We start from the raw sequence: 26500 nt of genomic DNA, 5'->3' as shown, positions 1-26500 counted from the left end.
AGATAAACAGCCTGTTCTGGACACCAGGTAGAGTCACAGGGAACCCAAAAGGGGTGCGATTTAGTTGCTGCCCCCCAAGAGAGAGGCTGTAACTCAAAATGGAGATGACAGCACACATAGGGCCAAGTGCAGTATGTAATGAGTGAGTGTAAACCGGGGACTCTGGAGGCGCAGCCCGCTCCCTCACTCATCCACTCAACAAATGGGGAGAGAGGTGCCAACAGTCACCTCACAATGGATGGGAGCCCTGAAGAGGCACTTCCAGGGGGCTGGGGAGCCGCAGGGATCGGACCCACCGTGCTGAGTTACCTGTGTGTAAATGCCCTGTGGGAAAGCTTAGTGCCGCCCTCCTGTCTTAGACCCTAAATAATGGTACTTGTCCTTTAGAGACCAGCACAAGGACGCAAACGGGTGGCAGCCATGCTTCCACCCCGAAACAACTGTCCCTATGCTCCCTGGTGACTTCCATTAACTGGTTATATTTTTAGAGTTGAGGTTATCCTCTAGGGATAATGCTGCACCCTTTCTTCTGAACATTAGCTCCCTGAGCATTTTTCCGTGTCACGAACACTCATCAATCTAATGGCTATAGAGGAGGATACATCAAAGGGCCGTGCTGTGCTTTTCTCAGCTCTTCCTCCCCATGGAAAATAATGAGAGCACGTACTGAACACGCGGTGGGTGCCAGCGTCTGCGCGCTAAATCCCCACAAGACCCCACCAAGAGAGGAAATGGCTTTTCTTCTACTGGGAGAAGGAATGGTGGTAAAAACAAACAAACAAAAAAACCTCAGTTCACATCCAGCTCTGTCACTCAGGTGCTGTGTAACCTCATTAGTTGCTTAGCCTCTCTGAGCTGCAGTTTCCTTATTACATGATGGACGTACCGTGTTTCCCCGAAAATAAGACCAGGTCTCATATTAATTTTTGCTTCAAAAGATGCATTAGGGAGTATTTTCAGGGGATGTCTTATTTTTTCATGTACAACCATCTATATTTATTCAAATACAGTCATGTCATCTTCTTCTGGAAATTCTTCATAACGTACTAAATGCGTCCGTCTGGCTGACGATCTTAACTGGGGCTTATTTTCGGGGTAGGTCTTATTTTCGGGGAAACACGGTACTATAGCGGCCTCGTAAATCTCCCAATTTAAATGAAGTTCCACGTGTATTCCTTATCCCACTCACAGTAATTTGCGTCTGACTGTTTTCTCATTCCTTCGTGTCTTCTCCCACTGGAACACGGGCTCCCTGAGGCAGGAACCATGTCTGTTTTGTTCTCTGTTGGATCCCAGCACTGGGCACAGCGCCCAGCCCACAGCTGGCCCTCTGCGGTCCTGGTGAGCAGATGGATGGGATTGCTGAGAACATGGAGCGAGATGAAGCAGAAGAAGGATTGGGTGGAAATGAACGCTGTGCGAGGACACGTGGAATCTGGGAGCAGAATTCTAAAAGCTCAGAATATCCCACCATGCCTTGGGGCTCGTGGGGGCATCTGTGGAAGACAAAAGGCTCTGGGTTCAAATCCTGCCTCCACCACCCACTGAGTGTGACTTTGGGCAAGTTACTTAGCTCCTTTGAGCCACAGTCTCCTCAGCTATCAAAAGTGAATAATAATAGCCTTCAACTTAGGGGGCTGCACAGGGGTTCCCAGGCTCACTGTCACCTCTGTGGGGGTGGCTCTCAGGGAGACAAGGGCAAGAACTGCGTCTCTGCTAGGAGGGCCTAGCTGGGCAGGGCAGCCATGGCCAGTGTGGGCCCACCTCCCCTCCCCTGGGAGGCCACAGGTCTTCCCTGCTCCGCGCCTGTCACGAGGCGCTGGAGGACAAGTGACCCGTTTGCCGCAGAGGGGAGGGCGGCCCGCAGGTGCTGAGCTACCCTGAGCCCTTACTTTATAAACCCAGCTTAAGAGTAAATCCTGGGCCGCTGACCCCCTCCCAAGCTGCTCCCTGTCCTAGGAGTTAATTAACAGGCGGCCGTATTGGGTTCCAAGGGGTCATACGTCTGCCCCTCTCCACACTCCTCTCAGACCCCTGCCTCCAGCCTGCCCAGTCCTCACCCTCATTCTGGTACCGGGTGGACTTCTCATTCTGTCAGCTGTCCAGGGTCAACCCCAGGTGACTCGGGGCAGGGGCCACCTGGGCAGTCCCGCTGAGCTGGACTTGCCACTTTCCTGACTCTCGGTCCCCAGAGAGGTCTGAGCAGGGGACTGGAGGAGAAGCCAAGAAAGGACAGTGGCTGCAGTAGCTCCAACCACTCCCCTCTCAGCTCTCTCCCTCACCTCTCATCCCCATCCTCAGCCCCTGGCCACCCCATCACCATGGAGACGCACCCGGTCCTACATGGGCACATGCCCAGTCTGGCTCTCGGGGACATGAGCATCTACCACGGGCCTGAGGACATACACAGCAGAGCAAAAGGCTGCGCGCGCTCGCGCGCGCACGCACACACACACACACACACTCACAGGGACACACAGCGCTTCACACTCATACCCACCGGAGCTTCCTTTTCTTCTGAGGCTAACCACTCGCTTGGCTTCAAGCGTCCCAGCCTCTGGCCTGGCTCCACACCTCACAGCTCAGCTCCAGGGTGGTTCTGAGGCTCTGGGGAAACCTCGGGTCTCGCTTACTCTTGGTCTAAGTAGACTCTGTGTTAAGTGTTCTGGGACCCTAAATGGATCAGTCAAGGAAGATGGGATGGTCTCAGCCTTAGAGAGGCCATTTAACCACCTCCCTCCCCATCCCACCTGTGATCCTGAACTTTCATTCATTCACTCAACAAACAGCACATGGTGAGCATTGGGCTATGAAAATGAACAAGCCAGGATCGGGGCCCTCAGGGCTCCCAGCCCAGTGGGGTTGGGGGGAGGAGGGCAGAAAGGAAACCTGTCACAGCCCAGGAAGAGGTGGGGCTCTGAGCATGGAGTGAGGAGGCCAGTCCCCCAGCCAGCAGGGCCGTCCTCCACAGACCCCTGAAAGGAAATGGCCAAGCCTCAGGGTCCAGCCCAGGGGTAGCCCCTCCCATGAAAGGCAGTGGGGCCAAGCCTTCGCTTCACCTCCCTTCCACCAGCCCGTGTCCCTCTCCAGCTTGTCCCTCTCCAGCTTGTCCCTCCAGCCGGGTCGCCAGTGCTGGCCTCCTTGGTGCCCTGACTTCTGGTTTCCTGGCAGACCACAGTGGGGCCTTAGACCCCTGTCCTCCTTGCCCTACCTGAGAACTGGGGGGCCAGAGAGAGTTAGCTAATCTGGGCCAGGAGCCCCTAGGCCCTTGGTGCCCCTTCTGCTGGAACCCCATGTACACCTGTTTGTGCTGAGAACCCAGGGTCCCCAGAATGAAGGGCACGCATATGGGCTGCTGCCCCAGACCCTCTGAGGTGCCCACTTGTGCTCCCAGATGTCTGGAACCCCTGTACCTTCCAACAAGCCCCCGACTTTAAGCTTCCTCTCTGTCGATTTGTCCAGAAATTCAGTCCCCAGAGGCACCTCTCTCCGCCTCAGAGACTCTAAGGAATCATGCAAGCCCCAGGGTCCTGTTCCCATATGAGCTGGAGGTGAGATGGGGTTGAGCAGTGACCAGGGCAGGAGAAAGAGGCCATGGATTACCTTCAGCTCAGGCAGACATACTCCGCAATTGGATGGGTGGATGGGAGGAGAGGAGAGGAGAGGAAAGGAGAGGAGAGGAGAGGAGAGGAGAGTTTGGGGAGGTGGATGGTGGGTGGACGGATGGAAGGAAGGAAGGGAGGAGGAAGGAAAGAAGGTAGGTTTGGGTGGATGATGGATGAGAGGAAGCATGAGTGGACAGACAGATGGGGTGATAAGGAAAGATGGAAGGGAACTTGGGTGACAGTGACTACAAGGCAAGGGTGAGTTCTGGTGGAGTGGAGGATGCCTCCACCAAATTGCCTTCCTCGAACAGATGTCTGTCTCTTCTCCATTAAGTGAGTCTCCCCAGCCTCTCCTGGAGGAACCCACGCTAGGTCTGTTTTTAGTTCCACAGACAAGAAACTGTCTCTGGAAGCCTGTGTAATTTCAGTCGGTTTGCCCTTGTTGGACTTCCGTGGTCATGGAGTGCCACTGATGGAGTCCGCTCCGTCAAAAACCCTTCCTGTATTTCAAGACTTCAATTAAAGTAAGTGGTTGGATGAGGCGGATTTTCAAACTGGGCTTTCCCAGAGATGTTTCAGCAGTTGAGAGAACACTTTTATCTTCTTTTTTAAACATTTCAAAAGTTTTTAAAACTCGAATAACAAAATCTAATTCGTTGGAGACCACCAGCAGCTCTCTGTGTCCCATCGGCTATACTGATTTGGCTCCTTTCTGCTTAAGATTTCAAGGTAAACAGCTGATAAACGGTTACTGCCCACAACTGCTTATTGGTGTGACTGTTCTCTACACCGAATCACAAAGCAAATAGAGAAATCAGTTGTATGTCTTCTGATCTGGTGTGATTGGTGCTCCGTCCATATTTCCCACTTTAAAAAATTTGCCTTCCCAGACAGCCTGGCTCTTCTCATTAGTTGCTTTTAAAGTAAGAAAATATGGACTTGGACATGTAGTTTATTCCTGGTACTGGTTTCACACATTGGGGTTTCCATGTTGGGTTTTATTTTTAAAAGAGAAATGTCATTGATAATTTTAAAAAGAAAGAGAAGAAACAAAAATAGAAACCCATTAGACACATCCCCAAGGAGCCTTTTATCTCTTCCTTTCTCTGATGGTCTTCAGCCCTCTGTGATAATTAAGCTGAGTTTGAGGGTTCTTATTCCCCGCCACCCCTCCCCCCACCCTTGACCCCCTGGCTTCTGACCCTTTTACCAACAGGGACTTCTCTGGACCCAAGGACACATCATGAGAAGGTGTGTCATCCTCGCTTAGGTCAAAGTTGAGAATTAGCCAAGCTTCTCTGCTGAGCCCTTATGGTCAGCCATTCATAAACTTGTCTAACCCCCTTTAAGAAGCCATTTCTTGGTCCTGCCGGGCTCACCTCCTGGCATAATGAGTCCGGAGTTTATTACCTGGCGTGGGGGGTGAGGCAGTTTCCTTCTCAGCGGGGGCCTGGCTGCTGCTCTTCCTGGCCCTCCTTCCAAGTGTGACTGACTGTGAGCACAGCGAGGTGGCCAGAACCTCCCAGTGCGATCTAACCCACCTCCCAGTGCGATCTAACCGCTGGTGTTCATAAACCTGGCTCTGGGCCTAATAGTGGAGAAGGCCAGCTTGTTCCTGAGAACATTCTGGAACATTGCATGAAAGAGCTCTGCTATTGCTTCTAACTATGTAGGAAAACTGGAATTGGGCTGGCCGGAGGTGTTCTGCTGGAAGGAATCTACAAGAAAGACTTGTAAATAACATGTCACTTGATTGGTCAGAAATAGGCTCAGAGGGCAGCCCAGTGGCTCACGCTGTTGGAGCTCCATGCCCCTAACTCCGAAGGCTGCCGGTTCGATTCCCACATGGGCCAGTGGGCTCTCAACCACAAGGTTGCTGGTTCAACTCCTCAAGTCCCGCAAGGGATGGTGGGCTCTGCCCCTGCAACTAAGATTGAACAGGGCACCTTGAGCTGAGCTGCCGCTGAGCTCCCGGATGGCTCAGTTGGTTGGAGCGTGTCCTCTCAACCACAAAGGTTACTGGTTCGACTCCCGCAAGGGATGGTGGGCTGCGCCCCCTGCAACTAGCAACAGCAACTGGACCTGGAGCTGAGCTGTGCCCTTCACAACTAAGATTGAAAGGACAACAACTTGACTTGGAAAAAAGTCCAGGAAGTACACGATGTTCCCCAATAAAGTCCTATTCCCCTTCCCCAATAAAATCTTAAAAAAAAAAAGAAAGAAAGAAATAGGCTCAGAAACTATTGGTTCACGTCAGAGTAGGCTGTGTCCCTTTAAAAAATCATATTACTAATTTGCTTTGCATATTCTCTTTGGATGGAATCAGAGAGACCAGTCCTTGGGCAAATTCCTATAAATACTGAATTTCTGATGGCACTCATTGATTTGCAATAGCTTACTTAGTGACCAGCTGTTCAATGTTGTTATTCTCTCCTTCCAGATCGTTCTCTGGGGCCGGACTGAGAAATGCCTGAAGGAGACGACAGAGGAAATTCGGCAGATGGGCACCGAGTGCCACTACTTCATCTGTGATGTGGGCAACCGGGAGGAGGTGTACCAGACAGCCAAAGCTGTCCGGGAGAAGGTACGCAGCCTGGGAGGGTCCGTCCTCAGCTCAGCAGGACACAGAAATGCTGGCCAAAAAGAACATTCTCACGTGGCCTGGGAGAGAGTGTTGCTTATGACAGAATGGCTATTTCAAGGCCATCTTTGGGGAGTGTCCCGTGAAACTGGCCCAGATTCCGTGTGTGTGTGTGAGTGTGTGTGTGTGCGCGCATGCCCGTACATGGGCACGTGTATGTACTTGGGGGTGCATGAATGTGTGTGTTGCAGGGGGGAGGGATTCGGGGTGTGGGTTGATTACAGAACAGAAGTAATCACCAGTTGTCCTCTTTGGAAGTTTAGACCTTGTGACTTTCTATCCTAGACCCTGGGGACAAATGGCCCTCTGGGAAAATCCTCCTCCTGACTCTAGCCATGTTATGTAGGCTGAGTGTATCAGTGAGCTCCAAGAGAGCAAAAACTACCCTGTTAAGTATCTGGCACATGGTAAATGCTAACTATTTTTATGTGACAATAACCTCACTTATTAGAAATGTGTTCTGTGCCATAAGTCAGTCCTAATCCTCACAACGACCCTGGTCTGCTCATTGGCTCCATCTTACAAATCAAGGCTGAGGCTCAGACAGGCAATGTGGTTGCCCAAAGCCACAAGTCCCGCCCCTTCAGGTGCAACCACTCTCACCACAGGTGGGCGACATCACCATCCTGGTGAACAATGCCGCCGTGGTCCACGGGAAGAGTCTGATGGACAGTGACGACGACGCCCTCCTGAAATCCCAGCACATCAACACCTTGGGCCAGTTCTGGGTAAGTGCTGTCCTGGGCCAGACCCAGCCCTCGGAGTGACAGTGACATGTTCCTTCCCTCCTGGGAGCCTGGGTGTTGTAGGGGAGGTGGGAAAGGCTCACCGGGGCTTGGGCTCAGGCCAGGGAGGGACGTTCAAGGGCAAGGGAACTGGACAAGAGGAATGATCGCCCCCAGGAGGCATCTGGACTCAGTGCCCTGCAGCAGGCAGCCCTCAGGCCCCTCCCGTCCCAGGAAGGCTCGGTCACTGGAGTAGTGCGTGTGTCTGGGAGGGTCTGTTCTCCCTGAGAGAGGGGTAGAGCGGCTTTTGGAAGCTATGGCTGCTCCACACTGACCTCCCCACCTGCCCTCAGACCACCAAGGCCTTCTTGCCGCGCATGCTGGAGCTGCAGAATGGACACATCGTGTGTCTCAACTCCGTGCTGGCACTGTCTGCCATCCCCGGCGCCATCGACTACTGCACGTCCAAAGCCTCGGCCTTCGCCTTCATGGAGAGCCTGACGTTGGGGCTGCTGGACTGTCCTGGCGTCAGCGCCACCACCGTGCTGCCCTTCCACACCAGCACCGAAATGTTCCAGGGCATGAGGGTCAGGTCAGTGCAATGGACCAGGGCAGAGGCTTACGGTGAACAGAGGAAGAAGCAAAAATATAAAAATACCCCAGAGCCCTTTGTCTTTGGCTTTGAGGTCTGCTACCTGATTCTCCACCTGCAAGACAGTGGAATGCTATGGGGGTGTAGGGTCCTGCTGCTCAGGTCAGGGAGCTCTGACAAAGTATCGGTGCCCAGTACCAATGCACGCAGTGGAAAACTATCTACTATACAAAAAGAACAGAGTGTCGGTACACAAGCAACAGGGAGGAATCTCAAAAGCATTGTGTTGAGCAAAAGAAGCTAGTGACCAAAGAATGCACTCTGTGTGATTCCATTTGTATGAAGTTCTAGACTAGGCAAAACTGGGCACCGACATCAGAACAGTGGCCACCCCTGCAGAGGTGGGGATATCGTCTGGGAAGGAGTATGAGGGGACTTCCTAGTCTTTAGAAAGGTTCTCTCTTCTTGATCTGGCTTGTGGTTACATAGGTAAAAATTAACCACCACAGCGTACACTTAAGATTTATGCCTTTGATTGTCTGCAAATTATAGCTCAGTGTAAAGAAATACTGAAGCCCAACCACCCCTCCCCCAAGCCAGTTAAATCAACCAGCACGAAGACCACTGGTTTAGAGTGGAGCCAGGCACACGGGGCATCAGCTTACCTGCACCTGTAATGTACCGTATGGCCTTAGGTCCCTTTAGTTCCCTCTCTGGCCTCCATTGCTAATCTATAAAATGAGGCAAAGACAATGTCTACACCTAGAGTTCTGTGATCGGGATAAAATGGGATCCAGCATGGAACACCGTGTGTGCTACATAGTAAGTGCCCAATAAATGGTGCTATCATGAAGTGCGGTGGTGAAGGGTCATAGATAATAAACGAAAATAGGGAATCCCCAAACTATAGTTCTTGTTTGATGCAATGCAGCAAATAATAATAGATTTGACTTCTACATTATATGCACCAGCTTCTTCCAAACATGAGAATGACAGGAAAGGGTCATCCTGAGAATTTGAGACAGGTGGTGGAGGGCGTTCAGGTCGTGCATGCCATGTGGGCACCACTCAGTACACCGTAGCTGTGATTATTGAATGTGCGTTTAGTGATCAGGAATCAAAACACCAGGTCAGGGATCACACCTCAGCTGCTGTACAGTTGTGAAATCTTGAGCCAATTTTGTTACCTCTCTAAGATTTGCTTTGCTCATCTGTAAAATGGTGGAAATAATATATTCTTCATGGGATTATTGGGAGAATTAAAAATAACACATGTAGCACCTCTAGAGCCAAGCCTGGGGCATACTAGAGGCTCAGAAATGAACCACTGCTCTTATTATTTTTACTCAGAATAAATGTCTTCATCAACACATATGTTATTAATCTTCCTAGCAGAACATATCTTCAGGTAGTCGGTAGAAGTATACATTTCTACCTGACTTGCATGCAAATTAGCATAGATTTTGAAGGTAGAGGAGGTAGATTAACCATGTTGGCTTTTCCTCCCCATGAGGTCTTGGTTTGCTTTCTTTTCATCGGGGCATATAGGAGGTGCTCAATAAATGTAGATTGAATGAAAGTACAGCAGTAGCAATCCACAGTTTTAATTGGACACTGAGCACAGAAGTGGGCGGGACATTTGCAGACCTCACATTCGTGTATCTACTTGTTCTCCTTCTAGCGTAGTTTCCTCTCCACCACTTTAAGCAGGAAATTCAAGGTTTTCCTCAAGTCATTTTTCCACAGTGGTCCTAAGTGTGGGCGCAAACTGCCCAGGGCCAAATCCCAGCTACGTGTCACCTGGGGCAAGTCATTTAGTTTTTCTCTGCCTCAGTTTCCCCATCTACAAGAAGGGGTTGATAATAGTACCCCCAACTTCACAGGTTAGATGCTCCCGTGTGTGAATCAGCTAGCCTGCCTGACAAGTGGTAAACTGGAGGGGAAGGTGACTTACTTACCTGTGGTTAGGGAGGTGAGCCCCGAGGGCTTGGGAGAAGAGTAGTGAAAGGATGATTAGTGCTTAACCAACTCCCATTTCCTGAAAGAGGAAAAGCACGGGCTTCCTCCCCATCCAGGCTCAGCCCCTTCCTAGGGGTGAGGGTGGGGGACACATGGTTAAGACAAGATTGATGGATTTTCCCAGCAAACGTGGCCATATAGGTGAGTGCTGCTATTTGTACGTTGTTGTCGGTTGATCTTCTGTGTTCCAACCACACCAGACACTTTACAAACACCACCTCATTTGGCCCTAAGCAACCCTGTGAGAGCTCTTAGCTCCATTTCACAGATGAAGGAACTGAGGCTCAGAGAAACGAAGTAACTTGCTCAAGGCCACACAGATAGAAATTGGCTGCGCACGCTTTTCCCATGCGTTTGTGCTGCTCCGTGGGAGTGAACAGCTCTGTCGGCTCCCCGGATACCCTCCCCACAGTAGAGGGAAAGGAGCAAGTCCTGTCAGCAGATGTGCACAAAGTATCCTCTGTCAGGTCCTCTTGCAAGCGTCTTACCAGAAGGGCCCCCCAGACCCTGTGGAGCTTGGGTCTCCATCCTGTCTCCCTTTCCCCCAGTAGTAGGGCTGGCCCAGGTGGGGACTGGAAAACCAGACAGTCTGCCGTGTCTATAGGGTTCCAGCCTCAGTGAGCCGCCTCAACATGTTTGTCTCTGCAGGACTCCGGAGGCTAGCCTTGCAGACTGCTGGCTTGTGGGATCTTAGCGGCACATCGTGACAGCAAAGGAAGCATAGGGTGGGGGGTGAGATCTGTGGATTCTCTAAGGCCAACCACGTCCGAGCTGGGGGCCCAGGACTTGCCCTTTGCACAGGGTGACATCAGACCCAGGTGACTCATCGCCCTTAATCCTCCTGGTGCCAGAGCAACTCACGAGCCCTTTGTGGGATTGAGGTCAGAGACAGCAGCCTCAGCCCTGTGCCTGCAGGCCCCAGAGGGGTGGGACAAGTAGTGAGTGAGGGCGGGGACAGAGCAGTGGCCTGGGGCTCGGGCAGGCCTGGTTTGAATCCCTCCTACCCCACGAGCCCCCCAGGGCCTCAGTTGCCTTCTCTCTAAATTGGAGTGAATGATTCCCATGGAGCACCTAGCACAGGCCTGGCACACAGGGAGCTTTATCACTGCAGGGGTCTTAGGTCAGATGCCTCTGAATAGGCATGAGAAGCCCTGATGTTTGTTTATTCAATCATTCATTCATCAACCCCACAGAAAGTACTCTGTAAATGTTTATATGAATTAATGAATCAATCAATGAATTAATGAATGAGTAAACCAGCAGGCTGGGCAGAGAAGGGCATTCCCGGCAAAGCCCCTGCTTCCAGACAGATGAGCAGGATACATTTGGGGAGAGGCAAGTAATTCAGTGTTTGTTCATTCAGCAAGCATTTATTGAGCACCTACTATGTGCCAGATACAGCACATGGGGGATACAACATGGAGCAAGACCGACCGAACCTCTGCCCGTGTGGAACTCACAATCTGATGGGGGTGACAGGGCACTAACAAGGAAACAAGCAAATAGGCAAGGCCATTCTAGTGCAGTCAAGGAAATTTGCAGGGGGATGAGGTCAGAAGCCACCCTGAACAGGAGCTGGGAGGAGGGAGCCAGGCTGACAGGACAGCTGGTAGAAGGTCCTGAGACAGAAAAGAACTTAAGTGACAGAAACTGAAAGATTGGCCAGGATTGCTGGAGCAGAGCGAGAAAGGATGAGAGGGTCAGGCGTGAGGCAGGGCCCTGAGTGAGCAGAGCTCTGGAGTGCTGGGAGCCCCGGGGGGTTACGAGCAGGGCAGTGACACCATCTCAGTGGCTTGTTACAGGAGCCATCTGTAGTGCTTTAGAGATGGGGCCTTGGGGGCTGGATTCAAAGACCTCGATTCTCAAGGGGAGACTCAGGGGAAGAACGGAGGCACTGGGGAGCTCGTGCTGTGTCTGGAGCAGCAAGGGGAGGGGGGCAGAGAATTCCAAACAGGTCTCAAGTCTCCCAATCCCAAGTCTTCTCAAGAAGCCAAAGGGATGACCCAGACCTGACAGCCATGGAGACTTTCCGCAGAAGCACCTGCTTCTCCTGGAGAAACCCACTGTGTCTCTTCCTGCATTCAGGTTCCCCAACCTCTTCCCCCCACTGAAGCCAGAGACGGTGGCCCGGAGGACGGTGGAAGCTGTGCAGCTCAATCAGGCCCTCCTCCTGCTCCCGTGGACGATGCATGCCCTCATTATCTTGAAAAGGTATGGGGCTGGGGATGAAAGCTCTGAGCCAGGCTTTCCGACCATTTCCCCTTCTCCTGGTGGACCCTGGTGGGGAAGAGGCCTCAGGCAGGAAAAAGTACACATGGGATCGATTAGTCATGTCTGCTATGGGCACGACAATGAAGAGTGGTGGTCTGTGTGCCAAGGATTTCCTGTCCTTACTATAGGGCAGCAGTTCTCAAACTCTCAAACTCTCAGGACCCCTTTACGATCTTAAAAATTATTGAGAAGCCCAAAGAGCTTTTGTTTCTGTGAGTTGGATTTATTACTATCTACTGTATTAGAAATTAAAACTGAGAAAGGCTTTTAAAAGACTTCTACATTTGTTTATATTTAAAATATTTATGCATTTATAAATAGCAGTAACAAATCCATTCCATGTTAATAACATCAATGACTTTTTTTATGAAAACTAAGGATATTTTCAAAAAAGAAAAAGGAACATAGTGAGAAGAATGTCACTGTTTTACATTTGTGCAAAGCTCTTTATTGCCTGACTTAATTGAAGACAACTGGATTCTTATATCTGCTTCTGGTTTGAATCTGTTGTGATGTCACATGTCATGTAGCCTCCAGAAAACTCAACTGTACACTCGTGAGAGAATGAGTGAAAAAGGCTGATAACGTCTTAGTATTATTGTAAAAATAGTTTGACCTCGCAGACCACCGAAGAGATCTCAGGTACCCCGCCAAGGGTTCCTCGGCCACACTTTGAGAACTACTGTTCTAGAAACTAATAGGCCCTAGCCTTCAGGAAGTTTAATGGTGAAGACAGGGCTCCTGATACCACAGGCTCGGGATTCACAAAACCGTCATGGTACTACTCAGGTGGGATTTACCGGGGCAGACCACCTGGGGAGATAGGCTTTCTAGAGGAGACCATCCTCCTCCAGAATTTGCCCAGTATCATGTTCCCTAGAACCATCCAGACTTTGGCCAGCAAACCTTTCCCCTCCCAGTCCCACACTGAAGGGGCCGTTTCAGGTGCCCGCCTAAGGACACTTTTTAATGGGCCTCTCGGTGCTGCAGGGAAATCATCCACTCTGGACTCATGAGTGACCACAGACTCTTGGTTCCTCTGAGCCCCCAGCCATCTCCAGTCCCCAATCCCCAGCTGTCTGAACCCCTCTGACCAGGAAGGCCTTTTTGGGAAGTGAAGTACCCCAGTACCTGTCTCAGACATCAACTGCCAGGAAGCTAGGTTCCCCCCAGGCTGTGTGTCCATGGTGGGCTCCAGGTAAGGAGCCGATCCAATGGCGGGCACAGAAACCACATAACCGACGAGACACATCAGTCCTTTCTCTTCCAAACTCAAAGGACTTTCAGAGACACAGAGTGAGAGGGTAGGAGTTGGGGGCCCCTGAGGGCATTTGGTCCACTCCTTGGTCTCCCTTAGTCTGTCCTGACTGTTGCTCTGAGATGCTCCTTGGCCACCTCCGAGAGCCCCTAGGACAGCAGGGACAAAGCCAGGCTGCCACCTTCCACCTCCGAGAGCTTGTTAGAAGCTTTCAGAACATTCTAGAAAAAAGATAGTTTGTCTAGAATATCTCAGCGATCTCACAGTAAGCCCCCAGCCTACATTTCCTGTTCTATCCCCTACTACTTTGTCACAGAAAGCAAAGGCCACCCTCCTCCCCATTTCCTGCACTGCACCCCCTCTTTATCTTTCCCAAGAGAAATCTTTTCTGGCTCAACTCCAGTACCATCACCTGCAGAAAACCTTCCAGATCTCTCCGGCTGGAAGGGAGCCTTTCCCATCTTGCACCTAGAGTGGGCCAGAGCCCTTCAACTGGACTCAACAAATGGACTGAGGTCCTTTCATGCTGGGCCCTGTACTAGGGGCCAGGATCAGAGGTGAAATCTCTGCCACAAGGTCCCCCATGAGCTTGACAAGTAAAGAGTAAAGACAACACCAAGGCTTGTTGAGAAAGCCTGGTACTACGGGGAGCCCAAGGAGAGGCCTGGGCGTGAGTGTGGGAGGTTTCCCGGCAGGAGGATACACCCAGTACCTATCTCCTCAGCCCCACACGTCATTATTTGTTGAATAAGTGGCATTTGGAGTTAATCGATCTCTGAGATACCTATGGGCCTTAAAATGCTACGACTGTGGCTTTGGAAGTTTATTTCTACCACTCACCCTTTACCTTGTAAATAGCCATTTATCCGCTTATGTGAAAGCCCTTTTTCCTCCATGGAGGTGGGGGGTGGCTTGTGGAATTGGAGAGAGGGATGAGGAGAGCTTACGGGAACCATCACTTTACTACACCGTCTTGTGTGGCCACTGGTCTGACCGTCTTTTCTCCTCCCCACATCCTCAGCATACTCCCACAGGCTGCACTCGAGGAGATCCACAAATTCTCAGGAACCTACACCTGCATGAACACTTTCAAAGGGCGGACATAATGGCAGGATGCAGACACGCTCAAAAGCCACGGAGCCTGAGGGGACCATGGCACCTGGGTACACACCCACACGCCTGTCTCTTGGCACACTTCTGCTGGGTGAGCAAGACTGCTCCTGTCCTGGAGAAGAATCTGTCTGCCCCTCAGGCCAGCCCCAGGACCTTTGCACAGGAGTGATGGGCAGAACTGACCCCCATGGGGAGGCAAGAACCCAGCCAGCAGCCACCTTAATACTTTTGTACATTTCTAATTCTGTAGTTTATTGTTCATTTGCTTCTCAAGTCTAACCAGCCTCAGCAATGTGCATAGACTATTTCTGGGAAGGTCTGTGCCCAGATACTCTTCCTTTCCCTCCAAAATCCACTCATCCTCAGCTTATGCAAACTGGTTGAACGGCAGGAATGAAAAATAAAGAGAGATGGCTTTTGCGAGTTCCTTTGCTGAAATCCTTGACCCCTGGTCCTTGCTGGGTAGAAGGGAGGGGACCAGTCTCAAAACCCTATCCTTTGAAAAGGAATTGGTCTGCTTAGGATCCCCAGCTGCCAGGAGTGGAATGGGTGAGAAGGAGACAGATCGGGAGAGAAATTGGAGCGCAAGTCTGGGAGTACGTGGTTCCTCGCTGGCTCTGCCAGGCCTCTCCCAACAGCCATGGGTTAAGGGGCCCTTTGCCTTCTACCCACCCACTTCCCTTGTATGACCGTCATGAACTAGGCTTCAGCTAGCTGCCCCCTGCCCGGCCACGGCCCCACCAGCCACGAAGCCACCAACTCGGGAGAGCGGAGCCAGTCTTTATTGAGCACCCACTGTGGACCTCGCATGTGCTGGTTGCTGAGAGGCGAATGCTGCTGAGAAGCGAAATCTTTGAAGACCGCTGGCACAATAAAGCCAGGGCTAAGAGGGTGCCCTGGGCTCCCACGCCAGATTTGATGGCAGGAGAGAGAAGTGAAATAACAAAGGAGAAGGGGGAGGTCTGGAATAGCAGAGGAGATTGACACAGGCTCTGTGAATAGGAAAAATTATAGCCAAGGATTAGTGGGGAGAGACGTGCATGGCTCCCCTGGCGTGTGTTCTCCCCTGCCGCAGCAGCTTAATTACCTGACCGTGCGCATGGGGTACAGGTGGACCGTGGAATCTCATCCACGTAGCCTCTGCACAGCTCGTGGGGGCGGAGCGCGTGGGGAGGGGAACAAGCAGTGAGAAGGTCACCGGCCACAAATTCAATGGATGAGCGTCCCCGAGGTTGCTGAAAGCCTGCACGTACACACCACTCAGAGGGACATGAATCTCGCAGCCTGGACAATCCTCAGTCTGGTCTGTGTGCAGAAATGCCAACCCAGGATTACATCCACTGTTAACTGAGCCTCTACCAAAGGCCGCCAAGTCCCGAGACACATTTCACTGATAATTATCCACTACCCCCAGCAGCAGCCAAAGACTGAAAAACAGCTCTCAGGAACCCCTTTAGAGACTTCCAACAGCCACCTTGTGTGTCAGCCAAGGTATGACCCCCAGGTCTCAATGGCTTCTAACGATAAAGGTTTGTCTTAGGATTGCCGCCTGTCCTTCCAGGGTGGCTGCAGCTCTGCTCTGGGTCACCTTCACTCTGGGACCCCGGGTGACAGGAGCCTCCGTCTGCAACGATGTCCTCTCGTAGCAGAGGTAAACTCACCTGGCCACCTGCTCACCAGCTCTGAACATTTCTGCCTCTGAACATTTCTGCCGGGAAACAATGTAAGGCATTTCTGCTCACATTTCATTGGCCGGAGCAGGTCATGTGGTCAAGCCTGCCACGAACGCAGCTGGGCACAACAATCCCCTTGGAGGAGTGGTCTGTAACGTTGAACTATAATAGAATCTGCCACACCGGGGAAGAAGTCCACAAGAACATAAGGGAAAGTTGAATGTAGGCAGAGGATGGAGGAAGCAGGCAGATAACTGCCCTGGACCTGGTTACCGCTCAGTGGTCCACACCAGGTGCTGAGCAGAGCGCCAAAAAGGCACTGACCGTTTGCGGGGGATGATGGCATGGGAAAGACCATTTTGCAGGTGAGAAAACAGGCTCAAAGCAACGAAACTGCATGCCCAGGTTGGTGGGGCTTGTGAGTGGCACAGCCAGAATTTGAACTCCGCTCTACCTGATCCACAACCCCCCTTCTGACTGTCACCTTTGTGTTGGTCCTAGAGGACATGTGCCACTAAAGTATGTGGAGGACAGAAAGCTGCAAAAGGGGTCCTCCTGGCACCTTTGCCAGCCTGGGGAGGTCAGGCCTGGTGTGTCCACGGCCACGCACATCACCCCACTTTGGCGCGTCTGGACAACACTGGGGGGGGTCCCCTGGGCTCGGGCTGCCCCACTGCTGTCCCTGCACCCCCGTCCAGGTGTCTGTCCCCGGCTCTCACAGGAGCTAGGTTAGGGGTAGAACCATCTCTGGTGAGCAGGGATAGAGGAGGAAGAAGTGGGGGTCGTGGCTGCTGACGTTCCTACCGTCCTTGAGCGACAGGCAGATCTCTGTGCTCGTAGCCTGGCTACAGGCCAGGCCTTTGGACAGGATTTGACTTCTGAGGTTTCCATGAAGTTGCATTTGGCCTGCAGGCCAGGAACGCAGTGGGGAGCCCAGGGGTCTGCGTGGACTCGGGCCCAGCCCCCCCTCCCCCAGGGCCACTGAGAACAGAATCACCGCCTTGGCTGCGGTGGGACCTGTGGTTCCCAGAGTCCCAGGGGCTTCTCCTAACAGCAGGGCAGGGCCTGGTCCCACCCTACCACTTCCCTCTCCGCTGGGATACTTTTAGTCTTTTTCTGGATCTTGTCCCAGAGGAACCAGAGAAAAAGCCTTGGGCAGATTCCCAGGAGGCCCGTCCTGGTCCCTCCCTTGGATGGTTGGGCTGCTTGGAGAGCCTTGAGAGTGAGAGTGGGGAGCTAATTCTGTCCCTTAGCTTAGCCAAGCAAAGGAGAGTGACAAGTACTGAAGTCTGGCTCCCTGCACCCCTGAGGGGCCAATCCTGTGAAGAAGACGTGGGTCCTGGGAAACGACCCAGTTGCTACGCCTGGGGCTCCTCCCCATCTCCAAAGAGAACCAGATTTACAGGTGGGCACCATGCCCGGGGAGTCGCCAGACCCAAGCACATCCTGCCGTGGTTCCAGGGGACCAGGCTCTCCGGCCTGACAAGTGGTCAGGAATGAGTCCTGTGGCCACCGTCCCCCTCCCAGGACCAGAATGCTTTGCCTCTCTTCTCAGACCAAACTGATGGCCAGTAGAGATCAGAGTGAAGAAAGCTTCTGGGCTGACCCCCACTTCCAGCCCCACAGGTGGGGCAGAGAGCCCTTGCCCCTGGGGATGTCCCAGGCTGATGGGGACAAAAAGAAAAAAGGAGCCAGGTCACAAACAAACAAATCCTGCTGCTCAAGGACTAAGCAACCCGGAGAGAAGAGGACAATTGCAGGTGGGTAGATGGGGTGGGTTGGGGGGGTCATTTCAGGGCCCCTGGGGGCCTCCTGCCTCCCCCCACTGCATACCGGGAACTTCTCCCTCGGAGGGGTTTTCTTTTCAGGAAAGGCCTTCCAAAGTGTTGGCAGGATCCTCAATAAGAACACGGAGATCAGATAACCCTTGCTTCAGGCAAAGCCAGGAGGTGACTGTCCCTCCTTGCAGAAGGAAGCCCGGGAACAGCTCGTGTGCCCTTTGAGTAGGGCTGTTAGACTGTGATTCGATTAACCAACATTCGTTAACACGTTTCGCTTCATAAACGGAGGGCTGCCTGCTGTGGTCCAGAGCCTGGACTTGGGGACCACTGCCCCTCGGCTGTGCAGGATCCAGCTGTCTCCCCTCCCCTCTCATGGTTCCCTGAGGCCCTTGGTTTCCAGCAACCCAACAGACCCCTGAGCGCCCAGCTGCTCCCAGCTCACCATGAGGCCAGGAGGCTCCCTAAGAAGTGGGAGGCCTCAGTATCTGGGGGCAGAAATCCAGAACTGGAGTTCCACAGGCTCTGCTCCCTCCAGGTGGGCATTACCTTTTCTCACCTGCAGGACGGACGAGATGTACCTGCTCTCCTGTATCCAGTGTGAAGGCTCTAGAAACTCGAGGGGACAATGTGATGCTGGCAGCTCCGTGGGTCCTACTCAGGACCCCACCGCCCTCAGGACACACAGGGTCACTGTCTTGGCCAGCCCTGTGATAGCAGCATCCTTCCAGGCCGGCTGGCTCCCTTGTGGTTGGAGTGGGAGGAAGTTATGCCTCAGAAGACCCCAACCTGGGCAGTGGGTGCAGGGGCTGGGGGAGGGCAGAGGGGAGGTGCTTCATCAGGAATGGGGATTGCTGTTCTGCAGCTCACACGGGCGGGGTGGGACGTTACTCTGGCACCTCCCACCATTGCTGGCTCTGGCCAGGCCCTTTGCGCCCAAGTCTCTCCATGGCTCAGGATGAAAACAAACACAGAAGTCCCATGAAAAGGCACTGCTGGGGGTGGCTGGGATGACCGCTGCCCTGCTCTCAGGACACAGATCCCCTCAAGTGGACAGCAGGCCTCAGAGGCAGGGCCCTCAGAGCCACCATCCCAAACTAGTGGGCAGGGAAGGCCAGTGCAGGACAGCTTGGTCTACCCCGGAGGTTGGCCAAGTGCACAGCTGTGTGACCCAGGGGTCACGACTTCTCTGGACTGAAGCAGCTGTGAGGGAACATTTCTGCAGGGCCCTGAAGCCCAGCTGCCCTCGGCCCCCTGACCAGCCCAGCTCACACAGACCGGCCACCGAGAGTCCCTGGGGCTCTTTGCAGCTCGCACCCCCACTCTCCACCTGGAAGCCCACCTGAGATGTCTCCTCCCAGAGGCGTCTCACCTGACACCTGGGTCCCTCCATCTCAGCCTTTCACTTATTACCTTCAACGCCCGTCTCACTGTTTGTCATTATTATCATTTTCATATATAATAGCTTCACTGAGATATAATTCACATACCCACAATTCACCCATTTCAAGTATACAATTCAATGTGCTTAGTATATTCACAGGGTGGTGCAACTGTTACCACAGACACCTTTTGGAACACACACGCAGGATGTGGTCTTGTGTGTCTGGCTTCTTTCACGAAGCATGAGGTTCCTTTTCGTGGCTGAGCCGGCTCCCATTGTGTGTCACCACACTGTGGTTGCCCAGTCCTCACAAGGAAGGACATTCGGGGCCATTGTTCCTTACTTGTTCTCTTCTTCTGTCTGACTCTCTCTTCCCCTCTAGACCAGACACTGCCTGAGAAAAGGGGCAGGTCCACTTCCGCTCAGCACCTAGGAGGGTGTGGCACAGCGGACACTGGGTAAATATTTGCTGTCTGAATGAAGAGGGACAGAATCTTTGCCAGAGACAGCTAACGTCGGTGCGTGGCCTTCTTCCCAACACACCCGTTCTCCCATCCACCTTCCAGATGGGGCCCCTGAATAATCAAAGCGGCATTTATATTGAACCCCCAGGTGCCACCGCAGTGCTTCTCACCGCGGCATGAGGCATTTCAGTGGGGACCATTCTCTGTTGTCCGAAGCCGTCCTCTGCCCTGGAGGATGTCTGGCAGCATCCCTGGTCTCTACCCTCTAGATGCCAGCAGTACCTGCCCCTCCTCCTAGTCGTGACAACAAAAACGGTTTCGAAAATATCCCCCAAGGTGCTAATTCAAGTCCAGCCTGCACACATTTGCTCATTTCTTTCTCATCACAACCCAGAGCAGAAGGAATTGCCATTCACTAGCAAAGGAGCCTGAGGCCCAGAGGGGTTTAGTGCCTGACGTCGGAGAGGCCAGCTGTGGAACCCATGAGGATGTGGCGCTCCTGCCCCCAGGGATGGGCCCTTCACCCCCAGGAAGGAGCCAGGAATCAAGAAGACCTCCGTCCTCCCTCGGGCCTGCCAGGTCACCGCTTGAGTGTCTCTCTTTGGGCTCCGTTTCAAACTCCCTCACGCCGCCCTCTTGGTGAGTGAAGCCAACATTGCAGAATTTTCCGGCCTGCCTCTCCCCCGCCCCCTAAATCCTTATCATTCCTTTCATTTTTCAATGTTCACAAGACAAAGGAAATAAGCACTCGGAGGAAGACACAAGCTGTGTTTGTTCCTTAGCTGCTGCTGCGATGTAACTGGATCCTGCTTGGAGAGGTCACTCTGGGACCCTGAGCAGTGCCTGGCTGTGGGCATAACTTCCAGTCTTGGCATGTTGAGAGTGAGACGAGGCAAAATGTCCCCCAAGTGTCACGATGGATTCCTGTGGCAGTGGGCTTCTTGTTGGGAGTTCTGGCCGGGCCGCACCTTCTCAGCCATGCCAGGTGCCCACTGGCTAAGGGCCAGCTGATGACTTGGGGGAACCAACTTGGCCAGCCCAGCTGGGAGCCGTGGAGCGTGCAGAGAAGGGGAGAGGCTGTTCTTTGGAGCTGTATCTGCTTGAGATTCCAAACTCTGGCTCTGTGAGGCCTTGAGCAGCTCACTTAACCTCCCTGGGCCTGTTTGCTCCTCTGCAGGAAGCGATCCACAACCCTGGCCTCCGTGGAGCTGTTTCGGAAAATCAACGGAGTAATACACAGAAATTAATGCATGTGTGCTTGGCATTAATACATTAATAGATTTATATTGTGTTACATTTATTAGAAAAGTTGTAAGTTAATGGTTGTACACTTGGCACATGACACATCCTCAGTGCTTCGTATGTATTTAATAATTGAAACCCCCCAACATTGTACAGGAAACAGAGACAGTGAGAGATGAAGTCACCTGCCCAGGGCTCACTACACAGCTAGCAACTGGCAGAACCGGGATGTGAATCCCAGAGTCTAGTTGCAAAGCCCATGTGCTTAACCCCTGGGTTTCATGGTCTCTTGAATAAGACGCCGAGTATGTAAAGAGCGTGGTGTACGATACTTGTCATTATTCATCAGTATGGCTCTGGCTATGCACCCAGGCCGCTTCCTGGCCCATCCACGTCCATGGTGTTGCCAGATTCCAGGAAGTCTTGGCCCACTGCTTGCTCCTAGTTATAGGTAGGCCAAGGCAGCCAGCCTCAGGCAGACATGTTCAAGGTGGGTCTTCTTTCAGAGCTCGTTGGGGTCTGCTCTGCCCCCTTGGCTGTGGGCCTGAGAGTGAGCTGTGTCCACTTCTCCAGTGCCCCAACACATCCTCAGACACACATGTGCACAGATTCTCTCTCTCTCTCCCTCTGTCTCTCTCTCTCTCTCTCTCTCCCCGGCTACCAGGGCTGGGCACAAAGCTGATACTCATGGCAGATTGCTCCCCCTAGCCAATTTTCAATCCCTAAAAAGTTCCTAGGGCCGGCCTGGTGGCTCAGGCGGTTGGAGCTCCGTGCTCCTAACGCAGAAGGCTGCTGGTTCGATTCCCACATGGGCCAGTGGGCTCTCAACCACAAGGTTGCTGGTTCGATTCCTCCACTCCCACAAGGGATGGTGGGCTCCGCCCCCTGCAACTAAGATTGAACACGGCACCTTGAGCTGAGCTGCCAATGAGCTCCCGGATGGCTCAGTCGGTTGGAGCGCGTCCTCTCAACCACAAGGTTGCCAGTTCGACTCCCGCAATGGATGGTGGGCTGTGCCCCTTGCAACTAGCAACGGCAACTGGACCTGGAGCTGAGCTGCGCCCTCTACAACTAAGATTGAAAGAACAACAGCTTGATTTGGAAAATGTCCTGGAAGTACACACTGTCTCCCAATAAAGTCCTGTTCCCCAATAAAAAAAAATAAAGATCTTAAAAAACAAAAAAAGTTCCTAGTACTCTGCCAGGTGCTTTGAGGGACAGGGTGCCTGCTGAGACCGTGAACGGTGGTGAAGTGGTCCTGCCAGTCCCCGAGCTAGGAGCTTCCTTCCCCTGTTTTCCCCAGCTCCCCCTAGTCCTCAGCCCTCCCTGAGGGCGCAAAGCATTGGTGGTTTTTTTGTCCAGGTCCCCAGCAACAGACACAGACTCTGCCGGCAGAGTTTCTGGAATGGATGTTGGGAGCTCAGAGTGGCCTGGCAGACCAAAACGCCAGGCGTGAAAACTGGGCAGAGGCTAAGCAATGCAGTCGGACCACAGCCTCCCAATCCTGTCACAGGACAGTCTGACCCTGCTGCTACCACCACGGAAGAGAACCCCGCCCTACTTCTCTGCATCAGTTGTTTGCTCAAAGGCTGGGGGAAGCTTGTGATTGGTGGAGTCATGATTGTATGCCTACATCTCAGTAGCCAGGAGCAGGGGAAACAAATATGGAGCCTCTTTGTCTATGGCTTTCAGTCAGGGTTCCTCTGGAACCACCCTGAGCCTCAGACAAGGCCTGGTGCCCTGACTAGCAGCTGGCCCCCCCAGAGGACCCGGCATACTCCCTGAGCGACTTCTGGTCCCACCCACAATTTTTGCTTAGGCAAAAGGAAGGAGTTATTAGTTCACATACTGGAAAGCTCAATGAGAATTGGTTTCAGGTATGGCTAGATCCAGGAGTTCACACAGTGTTTCCAGGACCTAGTTCTCTATCTCTGTCCTTCAGTTCCACATCCTCTGGACTGGCCTCACTCTCAGACATTTTTTTTTTAAAGATTTTATTGGGGAAGGGGAACAGGACTTTATTGGGGAACAGTGTGTACTTCCAGGCCTTTTTTCCAAGTCACGTTGTTGTCCTTTCAATCTTGGTTGTGGAGGGTGCCATTCAGGTTCAAGTTGTTGTCCTTTCAGTCTTAGTTGTGGAGGGCGCAGCTCAGCTCCAGGTCCAGTTGCCGTTGCTAGTTGCAGGGGGTGGAGCCCACCATCCCTTGTGGGACTCGGGGAATCGAACTGGCAACCTTGTGGTTGAGAGCCCACTGGCCCATGTAGGAATCAAACCGGCAGCCTTCGGAGTTAGGAGCACGGAGCTCTAACCGCCGGAGCCACCGGGCCGGCCCCTCAGACAGCTTGTTCTAGGGAAGGCAAACTGCCTGCTCAGCTCCAGCCTGACACCCTCCCAGGTTCAAGGGCAGCAGCAAAAAAAAAAAAAAAAACCCAACCAACCAACTAAACAAACAAAAAACCTGTTTCTTCTGTGTTCTGTCTTTGCAGCCTGGGAGGAAATTGAACCCACTGAAACATAGGGACTGAGAGTTGTAGAAGGGTTGTTCCCCAAAAGTCCAGTAGGGTGCTCTAGCTGGGAGAGAGGGGAAAAGAATCTGGGTAGTAAAATCAGCTGTGACCAGAATGACCATTGGTGGACTTCCTGACTTGCCCCGGGGCCTTTCAGAATGACAGCTGGCCGGGCAGTCCTAAGTTCTCAGAATGGGACTTTGGCCTCTGCTGACTGACAGTTGGCAAGTGTGGTGAGAGGCAGTTGGCGGCCCTCCTCTTGACTCCTGGCCCCTCCTGACTAGCAATCAGTGGGTACCCCGGGGGGCAGCTGGCTGGCACAGTGCTTGGCAGTTGACCAGTCCTATCTGGCAGTCCCTCCTGGGGCTGCCCTGAGGTAGGGAGGGAAATCTCCTGGGGTCCACACCATCATGCTCTGCTTCTGCCCCTTTGCACCACCTTGCACCACCACTTATAAAAGCCTTTTGTCCGTGAGTGGCAGCAGGACTTCCTGTCCAGGGGTGCATGAGGCCATCTGGGGCCAGTAGTGCCAAGGACAGTAATTCTGGTGTGCATGGATTCAGGAAATATTAGAATGGGGGCAGGGTTTACCTTGCTCATTTGGTGTCACTCAATTTCCAACGAATTGTTGTGAAAGGCCCACTGTGGTCAGGCATGGGTGTGTGGCAATGAACTTGACAGGCAGAGCATGTCCTCCCTGAGTTTTCAGCTCATCAGGGAAGGGGCCTCAAGTCACGTGATGATGTATGAGCTGTGATGGGAGTGAGATGAAGGTGGGATGGCCCTCCAGAGGGTGATGTGTAAGCTTCGGCCCCGGTGAGTGTTCCCCAGGAGGAGCAGAGAGAAGGCCCAGCTCAAGGAATGTTTCAGGCAATGAAGAAGGTTGGAGCAGTTGGAGTGAGGGGTGTATGTAGGGAGAGGAGCCACTATACTCTGGAGAGTCAGGGAGGCCAAAGCATAGAGGACAGGATGAGCCTCCGGTAAAGATCTGGGACCTTCTCCCAAGGGCAGTGACATGATCAGACTCGCATTTTTGAAAAGTCATTCCAGATCCAGACAGAACCGATTTGGGGGGACACAGGTGGAAGTGGGGAGTGGGTCAGTGATCCAGAGGGAGAGGGAAGTGGCCCAGAGCAGGAGGGGGCAGATGTAAAGAAGTGGGTGATTTGAGGGATGGCCAGGGCTGGGACCAACAGGCCTGGGGGCTGCCCCGTGCTGTGCTTAGTGAGCAGCTGCCGAGGAACGCACACAGTAGGATCTCGTTAGTGTACAAACGAGGGATTCCCACAGGCACACGCGCACCCACGCATGCCGGGTCTGTGTGCATTCGTGTGTACGGAGAAAGTGGAGGAAAGTCACTTGAGATATGGGGGAGGGCGGAATGGGGCAACTCATTCCTTATGCATCTTTGTGTTTTCACGGGTCGCTGCACCGCGGGTCACTCTCACAGTTCTGAAAGGGGATTTTAAGGAATGAAAAGTTGAGAACAGGAAAGTGCGTGCAGCGGCTGAGAGTGCTGGCTTTGGGGTCAGAGCGACCTGGGTTAGAACCCTTGTTCTGTCACTGACAACTCGCAGACCGAAGGAGGGTGACTCGGCCCACGCCAGCCCCCTCTTTCAGCCGTAAAACGGGGCTGCCGCGTGGATTATGGCAGATCACGCGTGTCAAGCGCTTTGCACAGCGCGGGGTGGCTGTCACTGTTGTGATAGCTGTCCTCTCCCTTCCGCCCCCATCCCTCCCCGCCCTTCCTTCCCCCCAATCTCCCTCTATTCCTTCCTTCCACATCCCCAGGGCATGTGTCAGAAAAAAGGAGGCTAAAATGAGGGGTCTGTGTGATCGGCCCTGGAGAGTCCAGAACAGAGGGAAGACCCGGGCCAGCCGCCACCCCGGGGCCAGGGAAGGAGGCCAGCCTCTCTTCCAAGACCGCTGGTCCATACGTTCGTCTCCTGCCCCAGGCCAGGGTGACAGATGGCCCCCGAAGGAAAGGTCACTGTCTTGGGAGCAGTTGTGTGTTTGGCGGAGGCCTGCGGGGTGGAGTGCCTTCTTAGCGCCTGCTCGGTCCTTGTCTGCTGTTTGGGGGCCTGGACCTCGCCAGCAACGGGACTTTATTTTGGTTACTAAGGATGCGAAGGTTCAGGTCATAAATTACTGGCTGGCTGGGCAGCCAGCCTCTCCCTCGGGGCGGCCCGCAGGCCTGAGGCCTCTTCAAGGCCAGTGTGTCCCCCTCCTCTCAGCACGGGGCGGGAGGTCTGGTGGTGGCGGCTCGGAAGCCCAGTGGGGAGGCGGGGGAGAGAGGAAAGGGGTCTCCGGGCCTGGGTTCAGAGCAAGGTTAGCCAAATAGTGGATAAATTAGGCGAGGGAAACAGACAGCTCCCCTCGCAGTGAACTTTTCACCCAGCTAACCTGCTCCTCGCCCACTCTCAGGTGGCGGCAGCTCCCGCATGTGGCTGTCACCTCTCAGGGGGGTTGTCACCTGCCTCTTTCCCCAAGTACCGCCACTGCCACCCCAGGTGACAGGCTGAGGCTAAAGCACCCAGGACAGGCTCTCAGGTCACAGAGTCTCATTTAGAAACTTGGGGATTTCATCCAGCCTGAAGTTCAAACTTGGGCAGCATGGCAACTACCCCATTCTTCTTCTTCTCCTCACCCAACACCCTCACCCCAAGTGGGGCACACGATTCTATTAGACCCAGCACCTGACTTTGACAGGGCCACGGGGGCGGGGGATGCTTGTTGATCTGAAATTAGCCCTAAGGGTTTAGGCAGGTTCTCCAGCAGAACCTTCTACCCAACTCTCCTTCTCTTTGCTTGTTTCTGGCCTGAGCAACCCTTTGGGGAATCAGCTCCATCCTCAGGGAGCAAAGGCAAAGGCCCTCTCTATGGCAAAGTGGGCTCAAGGGGTGACCCAAGCACAGGCCATTGCCAGAGGCTCCCTGCCATAAACAGGTTTGCCCCTGGGTCACCAGAGCCCTCTCTGAGCCTGGCCCCCTGGATAGGAGGACCTCACCAGCCATCAGGCTACAAGGTGTGTGCCAGAGGAGGGCATGGGGGCCAGTCCGAACCCAGGGAGGATCACCAGGAAGGGGTTCTGCAGAAGAGCTGGAGGAGGTCCTGAGACCCAGTTACTTGGCCGTGTCCTCCCACTGTCACATTCACTGGTGGCTGCCCAGCCTGGATACACAGATGGTGCTCGGAGTAAATGCGTGACGGAAAGTACGGGGGAGCTG

The 26500-nt window shown here is 53.3% G+C and overlaps 1 protein-coding gene across 3 annotated transcripts in view; it reads left to right on the top strand.

Moving 5' to 3' along the window:
- Positions 1-14647, top strand: part of DHRS3 (dehydrogenase/reductase 3) — a 40006-nt gene extending 25359 nt beyond the window's left edge. For 2 of the 3 annotated variants that reach the window (XM_033114152.1, XM_033114153.1), the window contains 5 exons: positions 6046-6189; positions 6855-6974; positions 7325-7563; positions 11668-11793; positions 14133-14647. In XM_033114152.1, the coding sequence (XP_032970043.1) occupies positions 6046-6189; positions 6855-6974; positions 7325-7563; positions 11668-11793; positions 14133-14217 (714 nt within the window). In that variant the 3' untranslated portion in view covers positions 14218-14647. The remainder of the gene's footprint in view (positions 1-6045; positions 6190-6854; positions 6975-7324; positions 7564-11667; positions 11794-14132) is intronic. The other variant, XM_033114154.1, reaches the window with a different exon arrangement.
- The last annotated feature ends 11853 nt before the right edge of the window (positions 14648-26500 follow it).

This window comes from Rhinolophus ferrumequinum, chromosome 9 (genome assembly GCF_004115265.2).
Source record: "Rhinolophus ferrumequinum isolate MPI-CBG mRhiFer1 chromosome 9, mRhiFer1_v1.p, whole genome shotgun sequence".
In the NCBI taxonomy this organism is placed as follows: Eukaryota; Metazoa; Chordata; class Mammalia; order Chiroptera; family Rhinolophidae; genus Rhinolophus; species Rhinolophus ferrumequinum.
Note: the sequence above shows the minus strand (reverse complement) of the source record. Positions and strands in the feature narration are given on the sequence as shown.